Source organism: Phragmites australis, chromosome 6, assembly GCF_958298935.1.
Source record: "Phragmites australis chromosome 6, lpPhrAust1.1, whole genome shotgun sequence".
NCBI lineage: Eukaryota > Viridiplantae > Streptophyta > Magnoliopsida > Poales > Poaceae > Phragmites > Phragmites australis.
This window is the reverse complement of record NC_084926.1, coordinates 10,157,659-10,176,786: the sequence shown is the minus strand read 5'-3', so window position 1 is coordinate 10,176,786 and position 19,128 is coordinate 10,157,659. Positions and strand designations below refer to the sequence as shown.

General features: G+C 42.4%; 1 protein-coding gene across 1 annotated transcript; it reads left to right on the top strand.

The window, feature by feature from the left end:
- Window positions 1-490: 490 nt before the first annotated feature.
- Window positions 491-1,337, top strand: LOC133920436 (14 kDa proline-rich protein DC2.15-like). Its single transcript, XM_062365054.1, has one exon. It carries the CDS (start codon window positions 608-610, stop codon window positions 1,004-1,006), a length of 399 nt encoding a protein of 132 aa, XP_062221038.1. The 5' UTR covers window positions 491-607; the 3' UTR covers window positions 1,007-1,337.
- The last annotated feature ends 17,791 nt before the right edge of the window (window positions 1,338-19,128 follow it).

Genomic DNA, 19,128 nt, shown 5'->3' with positions numbered 1-19,128 from the left:
AGTTAAAATTACCTCGAAATCGTAGAACATTATGTATTTTGAACATTATAGAAGAGACTAAAATGTCATCTATTTTGAGATAGAGGTATTATACGTTTGGACAGCAGCTTTTGAAAATACCTCTGCCCAACCAAACAGCCCCTTAAACCCCGTTTCCATTTGCTTGACTTCTAATGCCTTATGCACCACTTGCGCACGCTATGCACCGTCCGAAAAGCCAAAATCCCAAGGTAAAATACCGCTCAATCATCAGATGGGAACAAACGTCAATGTGCGCCAGCCGATGCAGCAATCTTGCCCATTTGCGAAGCTAACCGAAATCGTACAGAAAATATTCGATATTCGATCAGCGGAAATATTAGTTATACGAGGTAGCCAATGATCCAGATGGGACTCTTCCTAACTCACATGCTCGCGACGAAGTTCACAAGAACGCTAGTGCCTAGTGCACCGATTAATAAATCCTGGGGCTCGACTATAAGTGCCCCCGTTAACACCGTGATAAATCCATCACAAGCAGGCAGATCAGCTACTGATCAAGAGCTCTAACTAAACACCCCCTAGCTAGAGCGATCGCGAGGTAAAGTAGCTGGCTTGTGATCGAGCAATGGCGTCCAAGGCGTTCGCTCTGCTCCTCGCCGTGAACCTTGTGATGCTGGGCGTGGCCAGCGCCTGCTCGCCCTACTGCCCGACCCCGACCCCGACACCGACACCTGTGACGCCCACGCCCACGCCCACGCCGTCCTCGTTCGGCAGGTGCCCCCGCGACGCGCTCAAGCTGGGCGTGTGCGCCAACGTGCTGGGCCTGATCAAGGCGAAGGTGGGCGCTCCACCAGCGCTGCCGTGCTGCTCCCTCCTCCAGGGGCTCGTCGACCTTGAGGCCGCCGTCTGCCTCTGCACCGCCATCAAGGGCAACATCCTCGGCATCAACCTCAACCTCCCCATCGACCTCAGCCTCATCCTCAACTACTGCGGCAAGACCGTGCCCACCGGCTTCAAGTGCTGATCGACTAAGCGCACCTCAACGTGCTCGACGTGCGTGTAGCTCTTGCATGGGCACCCGTACGTGAGACGTCCTTTCGTTTCGGTTTGATGCATATATGGTTTGCTTGCTTCCAGTTTGCATGCATGCACGCACGCACGCATGGTTCGTGCTGTTTGTTTCTGATTTGGATTTTGTCTACCTCTTTGTATTCTTTCCTGTGCATTTGTTGTAAAAGGCCGGTGCTCCCTCGTGCCAGCAAGAAGTTCCAACAAAGTTTGGTTTGCAGCTTGAATTCGGAGCTATGTTTGATTGCAACATGGTATGTGTGGAAGTGGAACCGGTAAAAGTTTGGGCTTGTTTGTAACGCATGAATTATGCAGATTTTTTTAAAAAAATTGTAGCAAAAATGATCCTATTAGATTATGATTATGATTTTAGTAATATAGTTATTAAGACTAATATATTTATTAAAATATATGTTAGTGGGTCTTATAGATGCAATACATCAAGAAGTCACTATAGCTGGGACAAAGTTTGGTTGAATTTAAGAAGTCTCAGGAAAAATGTACTCCGCGGATAGTCTGGTGCTAGAAAAATTCCACACACCAGAGCTTTATGTCTAGAGACAGTTTTACCTCATCGAATGGTCCGGTGTCAAATGGACAAAAGCAACGGAGTATTATTGATAAACAGGAGAATGCAAATGGCTTCACCAGATAGTCCAGTCATTATCAGAGGATCACGCTAGACTAATTCTTACAGAGAAGAATTCAAGCATAGAAGAACGAAAATTAACTCACCAGAAGGTCTGGTGCCTATGTTGTACACATCGGATGCTTCACACCGGAGTATTTTCTACAGAAGCGTTTTCAAAGTTGAAGATCGAAAAATACCACACCGGATGGTCCGGTGATAAGAGTTATGTACACCGGAGGTTTACATCAGAGCAATTTACATAGAGAGACTACAGAGACTTGGATGGCTCAAATGTACTTAGCGTATAGTCTGGTGACGGAGATGATGTATATACCGGAGTGTTCGGTGTTCATGGTGACTTTGTGGAATCCAACGACTAGTTTCTAATGGTGTACTCACCGGATTGTCCGGTGATAGTACTATTATTGTCACCTGACAATCCGGTGTTAACAGCTTTTCTGAGACGTTATATTAACGGCTAGTTGGTAAGTTTGAGGCTATAAATACCTCTCCACTCAGTCAATTGAAGGGGCTGGAGTTTAAAGAAACACATAGACACTTGGGAAGACATCCAAACCACCAAAGTGCTTCAAGTGATCATCAAAGGTGATTAAGCACTAGATTAGGGAGTGTTTACTGCTTATAGGCCTAGAGTGAGTTGTAGCTAGGTGTTGCAGCTTGAAGACAGAATCAAAGAGTGATCCTAGCTTGTACCGAGTGGTACGCTAGCGCCTTGGAGTCTTGGTGACTCACCGGCAACTTGAGCCGGAGTTTCTCAAGCTTGTTGACCCGCTGACTTGGTGTGAAGCGGTGGCAAGATACGTGTACGGGGATATAGAGACCGTTGCCTTGGTGGCTCAAGCTCTGAAGTGATCACGACGGCAAGTGACCGAAAGAGATGCTAATGGTGAGGCCTTACCTTTGTGGCTTAGCGGCTCATCTGGCTTGAGACCTTACCTTTGTGGTTTGGTGGTTCGAGAGCCATGATCAGGTGCTGTCCGGGAGCATATCCTTGGTGGAGCTCCAACGTGGACTAGGGTAACATTTATGTCATCGATACCACGAGATAAAATTCTCTTATGTCGAGTTTGCTTTTTTTTTTTTACTGTATTTACGCTTTCGTATTTACATTCTTGCAATTTACCTTTGTACATTTACTTTCCCAGAGTAGTTTGCTAGGATTGGCTATAGGTTGCAAACCTTTTGAGTGGTAGAATAGATACACTAGATAAACCTAGAGCATATTTAGATAGAAATTGATTTAGATTTATCTTGTAAAGTTTTTAGAGCCAATTAGGTTAGATTTTTAAATATCCTAATTCGCCCCCTATGACGTCATCGATCAATTCAAGTGGTATCAAAGCCGAGGCTCACACCTTTCATAAGGACACACCATTCAAGCAGCATTTGAGACCCCGTCTTATTTTGATCGGTTAGGCTTCATTGACTAGTGAGTTGTTACATCCAGGGTTAGAATAGATATCTATAGTGTTCCACTTTTTGATAGTACAAATTCTCTCTGTTGGAAAATGTTAATGTCTTGTTATCTGCATGCTAATGGTCTAGATGTTTGGAGAGTCACTGAGTAAGGGATGAGACCCTGTATCACCAACAAGTAGAGACAATTAAATATATTGGCGAAGAGTATCTTTTATCATCTTTAAATGTTGATGCATTTAATTATGTTTATTTCCTCACCAATGCACGTAATATTTGGACTAGTCTTATTTAAATACATGAAGGCACAAAGGATATACGCAGTGAGAAATATCATGTACTTGTGACTAAGCTTAATAACATCAAACAATTACCCCATAAAAATACTATGACATATACTCACGTTTGAATATTCTTATCAATAAGATCAATGTGTTAGGTTTGAATTTTTTTTTATGATAATCAAGTTGTGAGACGAATACTTCAAGCTCTTATTCCGAAGTACAAGTTGATAGTCTCTATTATCTATGATAACAACGACATCAAGAAAATGACTCCAAATCAAGTACTCAACAAGATCACCACCCATGCTATGATCATGAACATAAGGGTAAAAGCTTTTTTCTCATCCGACGACAAGAATCTTGCCCTAACAAGCAAGCAAGCATCATACCCGCACATGAAGGCGAAGATGACGAGGCATGAGCAAGAGTCAAGCTCAAGCGAAGAAGATGAAGATCAAGATTAAGAGAGCGATGAAGAAGATGGGAAAAGTACCTCAAGCGAAAAGAGATGGATCCCGAAGTCACCAAGCTCATCTCACAAGTAGAAGAAGAATATCAAGAAGATCAATGCCAATATTAATCACCGAATCTTCAAGAAAGACTTGGTCAAAACAATTGATCATATCAAGAAAGAGAGGAAGACCAAGAGCAAGAGGGAGACAAGAGAAAGACGCAAGGAATTTGCAAGCATGGGAAGATGGGTGAGTAAAGATGAAGATTTGAGCTCAAGTGGTGAGAGCTTGGTCACCCACTCCTCCAAGAGAAGCTCTTCTACAAGGTCGTCATCGCGCAAGCCATCATACAAATGCCTCATGACTAAGGGTATGGATATCGATGTAAGTGATGATAAATCAGTGGGGATTCTCCCTCTCAAGAAGAACCCCTTCACTTGATCAATGAGTAACAAAAGGGTCTTAAGAAACAATCAAAGAGCTTAAAAAATTCAATGCCTTCAATAACATTCATGCTACCTTTATTTCTAATTATGAGTTATTATTAAGTAAAATTAATTTGCTAAACAAGGAGCTTGAAGAGTTTAAGGTAAAATTTGAGTGCATTGAATTTCAAACCAATGTCCCTTTGAAGCAATCTATCTCTCTATTTAATTTCAATCCTAAGGTAGATACTTCTACTTCTTGCGATGATTTAATTGATACATGCTCACTCCTTTGCAATGAGAAATATATTGAGAATATTTTTTAAAACATCTAATGATCTTATTGCACAAGAAAATGATGAGCTCAAGTAAGAAGTCGAGAAACTCAAAAAGGACTTAGCAAGACAAAAGAGCAGGAATCATATCCAATCTTTTCAAGATAACCATGCAACTATGGTAAACAAGCTTGCGGAGGGGTCCACTGTGACATACTTCAAGTGCTATCAAGAAAGCCACAAGTGCTTTCAATGCAAGCAAGTCAAGAAGGAGACCAAGGAGACGGACAAAATAATAAACCTCTCCAACAAGACCTCCAATCTCTACACTAAGCCCAATTACAAGATTAAGAATAAGAGAAACCACTACAAGCTTAAGAAGAAGAAAAATGACAAGGTTATTGCACACAAGGTTGGAGAAGAGATTGGGGGTGAAACCATCCCATTTGGGTGCCCAAGGAAGTTATCACCAATATGAAGGAGCCCTAGTTAGTTTGAGTTCTAAAGAATACTTGAAGTCCAAGGGTTGGCTCAATGGAGTTGGAGACCAAAGAAACACAGAGCCATCAAAGTGCTTGAATGATCATCTAAGGCACTTAAACACAAGATTAGAGAGTGTTTAGTGCTTATAGGCCTAGAGTGAGTTGTAGCTAGGTGATGTAGCTTGAAGAAGGGATCAAGGAGTGATCCTAACTTGTACCGAGTGGTACACCGGTCTCTTGGAGTCTTGGTGACTTACCGGCAACTTGAGCTAGAGTTGCTCAAGCTGGTTGACCCTCTAACTTGATGTGGAGCGGTGGCAAGACAAGTGTACGGGGACGCGGAGGCCCTTTCCTTGGTGGCTCAAGCTCCGAAGTGATTACGGTGGTAAGTGATCGAAAAAAGCTAGTGGTGAGGCCTTGCATTTGTGGCTTGGTAGCTCATCCGGCTTAAGGCCTTGCCTTGATGGTTTGGTGGCTCAAGAGCCATGATCGGGTGCCGTCTGGGAGCATATTCTTGGTGGAGCTCCAACGTGGACTAAGGGTAGCATTTATACTATCGATACCACAGGATAAAATCTCTTGTACTGAGTTTGTTTTCTCTACCATCTTTACGCTTTCGCATTTACATTCTTACAATCTACGTTTGTGTATTTACTTTGCTAAAAGTACTTTGCTAGGATTTGTTATAGGTTACAAACCTTTTAAACAGTAGAAAAATTTCCACCCTTTCATTGCAACATATTAGTTCCACCATATACTCTTGCGCTGATATGTTAGACTATGCCCAACGGATTTCTTTTATGACCCAGAATCCCTTCGTGAAGGGATTTTCATTCCCTTCAGCGCTCCTACGGTTTCCCTTCATGGTTTCCTTCACGAACGGATTCCTAAAGTCATTCCCTCTAGGACGGGAGTCACTCTTCTTTCCCTTTGTGAATCCATTCGAATGGAAGCTGTTGGAGATGAGGAAAAATAAAGGAAATGAAAACAGAGAAGGGAATCAGGAAGTGAATAAAATGAAAGTAAAATTGTTAGAAATGGTCTTATATTCATAGGAACATTTTATCATCGGCTAGAAGATTAAGGAATTGTGACAGCAACCATCTTCTCTCTATATATAGCACTTTATTAACCAAAACACTGCTGACGTGAAAATGCTGAAGTTGAACTTATTATTGGCTAAAAAAATTAATACCGTACCAGCTTGCTGCGTGCAGCCAAGGACCGTAATGTTCGATGATCGATCACTGAGAGAGAACGTGTTGATCAACATATAATGATCGATACACGTCGAGTTTCATACATCATTCACGTATACAGTGTCTTAGTTCAACTAGAAGCGTACAGTTATACGGACTCAAATGTGGCCAACATACCATGCATCATGTTCAACCCTAGCCTTCCACAACAGTAGAAATTGATTTGACCACTGACCACCAAGTCTTTAAATTGCCACAATTTCTTATTTCTCACAATCAAAAGTGAAATGTTTGTGATATATATAATTATATATATGACCTCAAATTAGTTTTTTAAGATGAAGGAAGTATAACTTTTGGCATTTATCTCAACAGGGTGTCAAGACGTGATGGATATGTATAACCTTTTTATAAATATTAGGACACATATTAAGTCTGAGACTTAAATTCAGATGAACAAGTTTACCATAAGAATCTTAACTAACTGAGTTATATATGCTCGGTATACCAACAAACCTCAAATTTAATTGGCTCCTTTCTGAATGTTACCTAGTCAAATCAGTTGCTGTTGGTAATTAAGTTATTTGAAGCACTGCTATAGTTAATGGCTGCTTGGACACATATCGTTTGGGTATACAACTAGACCATTCTGCATGCATACTCGCAGGGAACTGGACCATTTTGCAAATGAAACCCATCAATCCCGTACGTGACGAACTACCTGTCCCAGTATCCTGTATATATCCAGCTGCTGCATCACGAGGACAGACGCTGCATAAGACAGCAAACATTTGCGCCAAACCCACCAGGTAGTGTGAAAGAATTGATATTAGCCACACGTATATGCAAACAAATATCAACTGAACAGTTAGCTAATTAAAACCGCGTGTCGTATATGATGTTTGTTTTTTGCGTTAGCCCGCAATAATGCACACTGTCACGAGCATTTGTTTGTTATCGGCAACTAGGGATAGAGTACTGACGATGATTCGTCGATCTCATATCAATTTACGTTGGGAACGTTCCAGAAGGAATTTCTACAGCCACATGATCAGGCTCTGTAGCTGTATAAATAATGGATGCATGCATGCCAATGTTCTGGTGGGTATATGGATCAAGAAGAGATCAAGTGTGCACAAGAAAGTAACATTAGCCTTGTAGCAACACGTCATCCTCTGACACCACGATAGTCGTTTTAAATTTATATATCTTTGCGATGGTACTGAGCTAAATTTCCTCGTTATACAATGGTACGTTTAGCCTTGATTTTCAGTCAGAAAATTTGGAACGAGAACAAATTAGTCAGGAACAGACGAAACCCCATCAAAGCATACGCTCCAAGTCTCGTCCGGTCGTACTCGTACTCCTCTCCGCCTCACGTCTCGATCTCTCCCAGTCTCCCACTGTCCCAATACCACCCACGTACACCGGCGTCATGCATGAGCGGCGCTGCGGCCTTTGCGTGAATCACGCAGAGCTTACGTGCTGTCGACGCGCCCACCACAGCGCTGCCAGATTTGATAGATCTCTCAAGTGACCCAGCGAGGTGACGACGTTGATGCGTCCTGCATCTGCCGGGGCAGTGGGGCAGAGGGGCAGGCAGCCCAAGCCATTGAACACCCCCCCCCCCCCCAAGCCCCACAAAGCTCTGCTCCGCAAGCTGCCGAGCCGTCCTATTGGAACCTTGTCACTGCCGTTCTGGCTTGCCAGCTCAAAACACAACCTTCACCGTCCATGACCCAGCCTACCTACACATGGATTCCCCTGCTTACATTGCGTGCCTGGCCCTAGCTATCAATCTGCTGTCCTTGTTGTTGTACACTTGTACCATTGAGCAAACAGTATTTGGACCGAAGTTTTTCCTCTGGCCATTTTGCCAGTCTAATTGTCGCAGCAACCAACTCATGTCTCATGGGTTGTTTGGAAGTTGAACTAACATGTAGGTCGAGCATAAGTTGTTACTACTACTAGTCAAGCCATTACTCGAGCGCTACAACGTTCTCCCCCTAGTTCCTGATGAAACATTCCCTATATATGATTTGAAGTATATATACTGCTCTCTGGTCATGGATACTTGCCATTTTGATATACATGTAGTCAATTTTTTGAAACCTATTTTATGCAAAATATTTTTAAAACTTTGATTATCAATATCTTTTCAATTTAAAAATGGATATCCTGTAAAAAAATTAGGTTGGAAATTAAAAAAAATCATTTGTATAGATTTACCTCGAAGAGTGCTATACTAGTATTATAATTTTGTTGGGTTTTGTACATATTACAGTTGAAATTAGCCATCAAAGTCATACCATGGAAATCGACATGTTTTTGTGACCGGGGTCGTACTGACTGAACACACATCAAAGCCTTCGATCAATTGCTGGACTATTTCCTGGTATCATAAAGAAATAGACTTCTCTGCACACCATTATGTCCAATAAGCAGCGAGAATGAAGAAGTTGCATGCTTAATTAGTCTAGGAAAATGCTACTTTCAGAATTGTTAACACCGTACGACTAACCTTCAGAGTTAATCTCAAACTAAAATTGGGAGTTCTGCAGAGGAAATCCTTGGTCCGTTTTATACGCTTTAGGAATAGGAAATTCTCTATGAATCTAGGTGCCCAAACTTTGAACATGTGGGAGTGGTTTCGGTGGTAAGATATGTGGGCGTGTGATAGAAGACAGGCTCACTTTTTGTGTTAGTAGTGTGTGTAGTGATGTGCTCGCATGAGCGACATCCTTGTAATCGTTAAAACGAAGAACGAAGATTCTACTCAGGTACTTTCGTAATGCACCAGAGGTGCTTTGGGAATTTTCAATATTTAGATCAAATTGAATACTAAATCCCTATAAGGATTTGAATTAAAAACCCTCCAGACAGATCCTAGTTGTATGCATACCTCTAGTGCTACAACTGTGCGTGAGATCTTGTAATATTGTGATTATATATTACCATGACAACTTTTGTAGTTATATCCAGGATAGACATCTGAATCTGCCGTAGGAGTGGTGAAATTCAATGAGTTCTAGAAGAAAACTAACGATTTTTTTATACGGTGGCAGGAGCTCTGTCGATTTTATTAGACTAGAAGGAAAAGAATCGCCGGAGGAAAAGAAAAAACAAAGGTAAGAAAAGAAAAGGCAACAGCAGGCCTCAGCGCAACGGCCACTACTGGGGGTTCCTGAAGGGAGTCCACTAAAAAAGAAGAAGAAGCGCAAGTGCCCAGGAGCTCCATGATCCTATGCCTCAACACAATAACATCGCACTTTGGTAATCTTCAATGTGATCCAACGTTCTTTGAGCCACCTGGAGAGCTTATGTTGAGCTATTTGGAAGGTTCTACGATTTCTCTCCTTCCAAATGTTCCATCAAAAGGTTATGACCACACCGTTGAAATCACATCTCAACTGCTTATCTATTTTGTTTGACACCACCTTCCACCAGCCATGAAGAGATTGAAACTGAGAGAATTGTGGTATGCCGATCAATTTTAATCTTTGAGAGATGAGACACCAAACTTTCTTTGTGAAAACACAATCTTTGCATAGATGTATTGGGGTTTCATCTTCTTTATCGCAAGAGGGCATGTTTGATTTCGAGGCCAATCTCTTTTCGCCAAATTATCTGCGGTAAGAATTTTATTTTGCAGTAATATCCATGAGAAGAGTTTACATTTTTGTTCGGTTATTGCCTTCCACACTTGCTGCATGTTGTGTTTTCTTGTTAGCCCCATGAATTGTATTCTATATGCACTTCGAGCTGAGTATTGGCCATCCGCCGTCCACCTCCAGGTTAAGATGTCTTTTATGCCTGGCTATAGTATCACTCCTCTAAACTTTCCCTATAAGTTCGCAATTTGGTTAAGCTCTTCATTAGTCTTGGGGAATCCAATATAGCCAATCCATCGGTGATTGATAAGCCCTTCCTTAACTGTAAAATTTTTTCTTCTCGATTTTGCGTAAATAAGCGGCGCGATGTTTCTTGGGGCCTGTTCCTAGAGCCAGCTTGAGTGCCAGAAGCTCGCTTTTTCTCCATTACCAATTGGTACTATGGATGACACATGAAATAGCTCCTTATCTCCTTGATCATAAGGCACTGGAAGTCCTTTCCAAGGCTTATCTTTGTCTTGCCATACGTACCAAAGCCAACGCAGTCTTAGGGCCCTTAAAATTTTTTGCAAATCCTAGATGCCTAATCCTCCTAACTCCTTCAGTTTGGTGATGGTTCTCCAGTTGACCAAGTAGTGGCCCCCCCGAGACATGGTCTGGAGTTTCTCCCCACTAAAGAAAACTGTGCCTCAAATGATCAATTTTCTTTGAAAACCATTTTTGGAGAGGCAAGACCGTTAGGTGGTAAGCTGGTAGCACTGACAACACAGAATTAACCAAAGTTTCATGACATGCTAGGGAGAAGAGCTTTCCTTGCCAACCGGGAAGTTTGTCACTTATCTTATCAAGAAGAGGCTAGACGTCAACTATTTTCAGCTTTCTTGTATCGATCGGAAGGCCAAGATATTTGTATGGAAAATTCATTACATTGCCAGGGAAGCCTTGTCGTATGTTGTCCATAGGGAGTTCTTGAAATTGTATGGGGTAGATTTCTGTTTTGTTTAGATTTGTCACAAGGCCGAAATAGCTTCCAAAGGCATCAAGGATCTACACCAGCGCTTCCAACTCATTTCTATCTGGGTTCGCGAAGAGTGTGACATCATCAGTGTAGAGTGAGCATCTAAGCTTTGCTTGGCCCAGGAGAAGGGTCTCAGGATCTGGTGATCCGCTGCTTTGGTGATCATCCTTTGAAAGAGTATCACCTTGACGCAGGCCACACACATAGTTGGTAGGGGGCCTCGAGATTCCATTTAGCATGATCCACGATGAGGATGTTGCAAGAATTGTCGAGATCTAGTTTGTCCATTGTCTTCCAAAGCCAAAGTTCTGTAACACTTCGATCAAATAAGGCCAGCTTACTGAATCAAATGCTTTCGAAATGTCCAACTTTATAAACAGTGTTGGGTGCTTTCTTCTGCGAAGTTCCTTGATCATATTCTTCACATATAGGTAGTTGTCATGGATTGATCGCTTCTCTATGAACGCGCTTTGTGCTCTTGACACCAAGGCATCAAGGTACGATGCCAATCTATTGGCGAGCATCTTGGTTATGATCATAGACAAACTACTGATAAGGCTAATGGGACGGTAGTCTGAGACCGAAGTTGGAGCCATTTTTGGGTAGTAGAATCACGTTTGCAGTGTTCACCAGGTGTAGTTTGTCCGAACCCAGGCAGGAGAAAGCATTGGCAGCATGCACAAGATCATTTTTTATTATATTCTAGCATTTCTTATAAAAGAGGTCGATGTATCCATCAGGGCCTAGAGCCTTCTTGGGGTGAATAGAGTTTATTGTGTCCAGAAGTTCCTGCTCATTAAAAGGTGACTCCAATCCGGACATAGCTCTCCGTTGGTGTCCTAGAGCAGCCCAGTCTAAGGCTAAGAGCCTTGGTTTGTTAGTGCCCAGATGATTTACAAAGTGATCAGATAGCACGACTTCCTTGTCCTTGTGTGTTATGGCAACTCTATCACTAGTGTGAAGGGCCTGAATATATTTCTTATGTTTACGGGTGTTTGCTTTAACGTGGAAAAAAATTGTGTTTGCATTTGAATTTTTGATATGAACCCATCTGGAGTGCTGCCGAGCCCTGCCCTTCTCTAAAGCCGCGAGGCCCATCAGCTTTCTTTTTTAGAGTTTTCTTTAGTTCCAACTCATCTTCCAACAGCATGCGGGTCTCCTGCGCAGTGTCCAGTCTAAAAATTACCTCATGCACAATTACCATCCTTAGTTTAAGATCCCCAACATTTTCCTGATTCCATCTCCTTAGCGCTTTGTCCGTCCTATTTATCTTCACAAGGAAGCTCAGGATTGCATCGGATACCAGCATCTGTTGTGCCCAAGCCTCCTGCACTGTCTCAAGGAAGCCGAGTATGTTCACCCAGAAAGACTCAAAATGAAAAGCAGATTCCGTTGGACGTAAGGTCTCTCCAGTCAAGAAAAGTTTTGTGTGGTCTGATTCACAAGAGGAAATGGCTTGCAGGTATGATGTAGGGAAACGAAGCTCCCACTCAGGACTAGCCAACATTCTATCAATCCTCGTCTGAGATGTTGTTGCTCATTGCTCCATGTGAACTTACGACCGTGAAGGTCTAAGTCTCTAAGCTGGAGGTCATCAATCTTCCTCCGGAAGCAATGCAACATTGGCCGGTTTAGGTTAGAATTATTCTTGCCAGCCATGCTACATATGAGGTTAAAATCTCCAATGATTAACCATTCTGGCCACATCAAGTTTTTTAGGAGAGTAAGCTCATGCATAAACTCAATCTTGTTTTGATTAGATTGAGGGCCGTAGACTGTGGTAAGAGACCAAACAGTATTGTCACCCAACATCGTAATGGTACCTGAGATGGTGTGGTCTATTTTACGATGTTCTATTAAAGTGAAAAAGTTACTGTTACAGGCCAAGAGAATCCCCCCACTAGCACCCTAAGAAAGAAGGTCAGCATAATTGTCAGAGAAATCAGGGCCAAGGGTCTCGAAGAGAAGTTGATCATTCCAAGATTGAATTTTTGTTTCTTGGAGGCAAACAATTGTTGTCCCATGTGAGTTAATTAGGTTCCAGACACTTCATGTCTTGGCCGCTGCATTAATCCCACACACATTCCAACATAATATATTACAATTACGTTGTGACATGGTTGATGAGCAAAGCAACTTTAGTAGCATCGATTCGCAGACATATTGGGGTTATGCTGGTGGGGCAGTTGTCTGAATGAGCTGTCCTAAACATCAATGCATGATTGGCATCCCAGCACGAAGGTTGGCAAGTACATGGCTTTGCATCAGAATCACAAACATAGACTAGTTGGCCGGCACATAGCTTAGCAGCAGAAACACAATGGCGAGAAGAACACAGTCTAGATGATGATACAGGAGAGAACATCAACATCTGGGCGATGACACTATTTATCGACAAACTTGTCATGACGAAGAAAAATAGGCTGGTGACTTGAACGGCAGACTGTATCACGAAGTGCTGGCCTCACTTTCTAGCGCCAGGACAAGGGTAACCTTTCCACGGTTCCTCTTCTTCTATTGCTGCTGGCCTTTGTCCACCAGCCCTTGGATGACCTTGATCGCGTCCTTGGATAAGGGTTGTACAAAACATTTCATATAATATGTTCTAAGATTAGACATGGATTTTACAGATAGTGAAAGGGCCCCAAGTTTTCTTGCTAGAACATCTCTGGCAGTTGCATGGTCCTTTCTGGGCGAGTTCATCTTTACAAGTGTGCCACTTCTTCTAGTGGATTGCGGTGAAGCAGGTTCTTTAGCAAAGGCTGTGACCGGGTACACTGCTAGTGAGTTAAGAAGGATATGTGATGGCAGAGGGTGAGTAACACTGTTGATGAAGGTTTGTACCTTCAATGTTGCTTGTTGTGAAAGGTTAGGTGGCATGTTGGTGTAGATCTCCGTCGACTGCACTTTTTCGCTCTGTTGTTCAGAGTATGTCTATTGTGTCATGGAGTCCACTTGCATCCTCTCAGGTTCATCAAGGTTGACGAGGGGGCACGATCCCATATTGCAGGCGATGATCGACGATGTGATTGGTTGGTGCATGTGTTGAAGAATCTAGAGCTCAATTTATGCAATGCACATGTCGTCGCAGACAACCTATGAGGTAGTGTGTTCTGGTGGAGGGCCATCAAGCACCAGGGTTGTCTATAAAGGCATCTAGATCTGATCGTGGTTATGGGGACCTCAAATTTGTTGTTCATGCTTGAGGGGAGAAACCCACCACCTGCAGTGTCAGGACCCATACCTCGAGTTCCTCTGTGCCTCCTATATCAGTCCCATGATCAAGTAGCTGATACGCACAGAATTCAACATAATGAATCAAATACATACCTCAAATAAAATAAAGTAAAATAATTATCTGAATGGCGCGAAAGATGGTCTGGTGGACAAGGATCCATAGCAAACTAGCTAAGCAGAAGAGCCTACAGCACAGCGGAGCGAAACAAACGATGCAACTTAATGCCACAGGCAACTCGGGTGCGGACGTGGCCTTAGACTTCGTCTCTTATCTTTGACTAGGTTGAGGTTGATCTCAATCTCTACAATCTAAAAGCAACAAGACTGGGTATGGAATATACTCAACAAATCTTATACTACTTCAAGGGGGTTGATAGATGCATAATGGTTGTTTCAAGGATGAGGCTTTACGGTATAGTTTTAAGCGTAAAACAGGTTTTATGCAAGTATCCATTTATATTATCTACTGTTAATCTTTTGAAATAAAGACAAGTTAATCTGGTAACGAAGCTTTTGAAACAGTTTAAAATAAGGTAACTTGGTAACAAAGCTTTTGAAACAGTTTAAAACAAGGTAACCTGGTAACAAAGCTTTTGAAACAGTTTAAAATAAGGTAACTTGGTAACAAAGCTTTTGAAACAGTTTTAAAACAAGATAACCTAGTAACAAAACTTTGAAAATAGTTTTAAAACAAGGTAACCTAGTAACAAAACTTTTGAAATAGTTTTAAATCCAAAAAACAATAACAAGTTATATCTGAGGGTTTTTCGATCCTAGGAGGGGCTACACCTCACTCCACAGTCTCTTCTATCACATCTGGTGTACCTCTAGTACCACACAAATCCTGGCAAATTGGGCCAACAACCTCATCACATGGACATCTAGTCCACACACTCACTCATCAAGACACACGCACTCGGAGTCTAGTCAATGCGATTGCTGCTTTCACATGTCTATGACCGCGGACACGGCTATTCGAATAGATTTACACTCTACAGAGGTTGTACACTGTACCCACGCGATATGTTCAGCCTCCAACCGTTGCAAGCGGAGGAGCAAATCATATCGAGACACTCCAATCACCTTTCCTATCGGGCTTTTCTACAAGATTTACCTTCAAGCGTCAGGGTCCAAGTACTGAAGGCCAATCCTCTTTTTAAGCCTAGGCCGGTACTAGTAACCTTCAAACAGAATGACAGATGCACACTTGATTGCTCGCTGCTCTTAGCCTCCTAGTATGATGTCCAACTCAGTCTGGTGAAGGAGAAGTCAAGTTTTGTCCATTCATGACGCATGGTTGCACAGGGTGGCTAGGCCAGATGACGCAATGACTCGGTCCTTAAGCGGTCAGGGCATATATCTTCTGGCAATAAACACCACAGAGGTGACTCAAGCCCCCTAGGAGTATCCTCATCCAGAGTACTGCTCCATCTGCCCTTGCTAAACAGTTTTTACCTATTTTTACACATCATCCACCATATCTCACATGACATCAAGGATTTCACAACCATCACGGAATTTACAATCATCAAGGATTCATGGTATATGAGTTATCGTTGATAATAGTAAATCTTATCACCGAGGAGATGTGTTTTAAAAGCAACGTCTCTGAGGAGACGCATTCAATCCTAAGTATGCTAGATATCAAGGTGTTGTCTAACATTAATATAGATAAAAACAGGTAATCCTCTATTTTGGATGATAACATTTATGGCATATAAAGTGTTTAATAGGATTAACTACTATAAGCAGTTTGTAAAAGCGCAATATATAGCACATACGATATAAGTCTAGTTTTAGTTGATCATGTAGATTAGTTAAAAACAAAAGTTCGATATGATCAAGGAGATATGACTTGCCTTCAAAAAAGTCAATTCATGATTGGTCTTGTCATTCGAGCATCCTGGGTTCTTCATCATCAGGCCTCGCCTTCAGTTCCTTCTTTGCGTTCTTGCTCAGAACCTTAACTTTGAGCCTACACAAACTAGCGATGAAAAGCGCACAACGACTAAGAAAATGAACACTAGAATAAAACTAAAGGAAACACCAAGACGAAAGAAGAACGACGGAGAAAACGGTGAAGCTAACCTAACGGAAAGACGACGGCAACACTAAGCTTAGCAAAACTAACATACAGAGATTAGCGAGATCAGCTTAGTGAAGTTAGGTCAAGTTGTTAATCTAGCTATTTATCGACTTAAGAGAAAGCATAAACAAGTTATTAACAACTAAATGAGCGTTTATTAGTCTAACTGCCAGAAAACGATACTTAGGATTTCTACGTGTAAGTGAGTGCACATGCATCGACATATATGTTGTGTGATACTTATGTTTATATGTATGTGAGCATGTATACATATATACATAAGTAGAAATCTAGGTGATTATATGTGCTTAAGTGTTGGATTAAATATTCTAACCTTGTACTAACCAAGGTTATCTAGTATTTATTCCTAATTACCTAGTATTACTTAATTGTCACTCTAATTAAGTCATATATTGTTGCCATCATAAGAAAAATTATATAATTAATTAATTAGGTCAAACTATTCTTTAAAACTAATTAATTAATTATTCAAAGGGTATTCAATTAATTAATTACTAACGTTAAACTATTCTATCATCTTCCAATGATTGATATTTATTTATTTAACAGCTACATTGGTTAACCTTATTACATTAATTAAACCAAAATTAATCTATAAACTATCGCATGAAATGACAATCTATTTCTAAACATTTATTAAAAGCAAACTTTTTAGTTTATTCTAAAAACTATTCTTTAATTAACATAGGGATTAAACATATAGTTAAGTTAGATTAACATTAGTGACTAATACACTATTATAACCTAAACATGATTATTGAATTATCTAACTCAAATTTAATTAATAAAAGACGAAACTATTTCTGGTTAACCACTGCGACACAAAAGTAAATACCAGATGAGAAAATTAAATGAGCTCCAAAAATTACAAGAGTTGGCCGAGAGATAGATTATGATTTTAGAGGAATATCAACGAAAAGAATCGCCGAAATTGGAGTTAAAATAGAGGAGATATGGCACTCGAAAGTTTGGCCAGAAGGATAATTCCAGGAAAAAGAAGAATGAAACTATTTCGTGGAATCGGTCCATGAAGCTTGTGGGCCGGTGGGGCTTGTGAGGGGGAGTCCATCGTGGATCGAGGCCGATGGACTAGCCCATGGGCCCACCTGTCAATGAGGAGGTGGCTCAAAGGGATAAGGGAGGAGGGAAGATAAGGTCGGGTGATTCTCTCCCACGGTACATCAAACTACGCGAGGAGACCACCTCTTCACGCTTTCGGCGGTTACTGAACACAATGAGGAAGTCCTTCAGGTGATGTTTGACCACCTGGCATTCATGCACCGCAACGCCGAACTCCACTGTGAGCGCGTCGGTGAGGAGGTATTCATTTGTGTCTGGCCTGGTCCCTGCCATGTATCACACCACGGCACGGTCGAGAAGCTTCTCCATCCGGCACGTCACCACGCCCGTCGTCGAGACAACTACATCTGCCTCAAGAGGCCTAGCCGCTAGATCCCTAGGAAAGGTGGCCATCTTATCGCAAACACCATTAGAGTGTTGGGCAGTGGTCTAAAGAGAGACATGAGAGGTGGAACAAAGTAGCGCTTCTTTGTAGGAGGGGTGTGACTGTTCTTTGGTTGGATTATGGCAGGGCGATGGTGAAAATGGGTGGCGTGAAAAAACAGAGGCGTCTGAAGCGTCCGCTGGAGCTTTGCCCAAGCACTCAAAGGACCGGTGATCGGACTTCTAACAGTTCCAACATCGAGGTGGTTCACGCCAAGAAGCTACTTTGTGCTCCGGGGAAAGCAGTTGAGGCACCTCCCCTGAGCTCTCCTGAGGAAGGCTTTCTTTCTAAGCAGCGTCTCCTCTGCATTAATGGAGTTACCCACCTTAGGACAGTGCCGTGAAAGAAACCCTAGCTTTCTCCACCAATGTCGCGGTCATACCACACTCCAGCCTTCCTCCAATGCCACTAGGGCATTGCCTCGAGCCCTTAGAGTGTCTGCTGCAGCTGCTATTGCAATGGGGAAATCCGAGCCATGAGACTGACATGGCCGTTGAAGGCCAGTGTCACTTGAATGCTGGGAGGGATTTGCATTGTGCTGAAGCTCTGGGTTGTTGAACTCTAACAAGAGAGCCAGTGGTAACTCTTGAGGAGGCAACATAGAGATCGAATTGAAGGAAAAGGAGATCTTGTTCCCTTTCGGAGGTGACTCTGTCATGTCGCTTCGAGGAGCTGCATCCCGCCGCGGAGTGAGAAGGTTCTGGCTGCGCCTGATGTGCCATGGCGCAATGAATGCTTTGACCTGGATCTCCAGGTTCTGTCACCAAGGAAGGGGGTAGGTTGTTGCCGCGCAGTGGATGCAAGGTCCCAGGATGTACGGAGCCATGAACTGAAGGGAAGCTCTCACGCCGGTGGTACGGAGCATGAGGAGAAGTCATTGGGCCCTTTGGTCAGCGTCGATAATACTCTGCACACTGGAGACCCAATTATGTAGATATGCGCCCTGCTAAGAGAGAGGACTCCGGAACGCCATCCGCTATCCGAAAGTGCTGCGAAAACTGAGGGATCTGCGATGAGGATGCAAATAGTGTAAGGAAACTAGGTGGATCTATGGTTTGTGTAGGACGAAGAAGGGATTTGGGGTTAGAGAAGGAGAGGACGAGCGAGTCGCCCCCTTGGTCGCCAAAGGGCTTCAATGGCTCTATCCCACTGTTGAGAGACACTGTCAGACTCCCCGAAAACTAGCAATTTCATTTTTGAAAATAACGTTACTTACTATTGCCAAAACATTTCTGAAACCTAAATAGAAATTTGCATGCATGTGCTGTCAGCTGTGCATATGCACAATTTTGAATTATTATGAGACATGTGTCCTTGTACTTTGCTAGAGATAATGTTTCGGCACGTAAGGGTAACAATGAAGCTAGGGTTTTGACAAGATCTGGACCTTCCCTATAAATAACCACGTACCCCCTC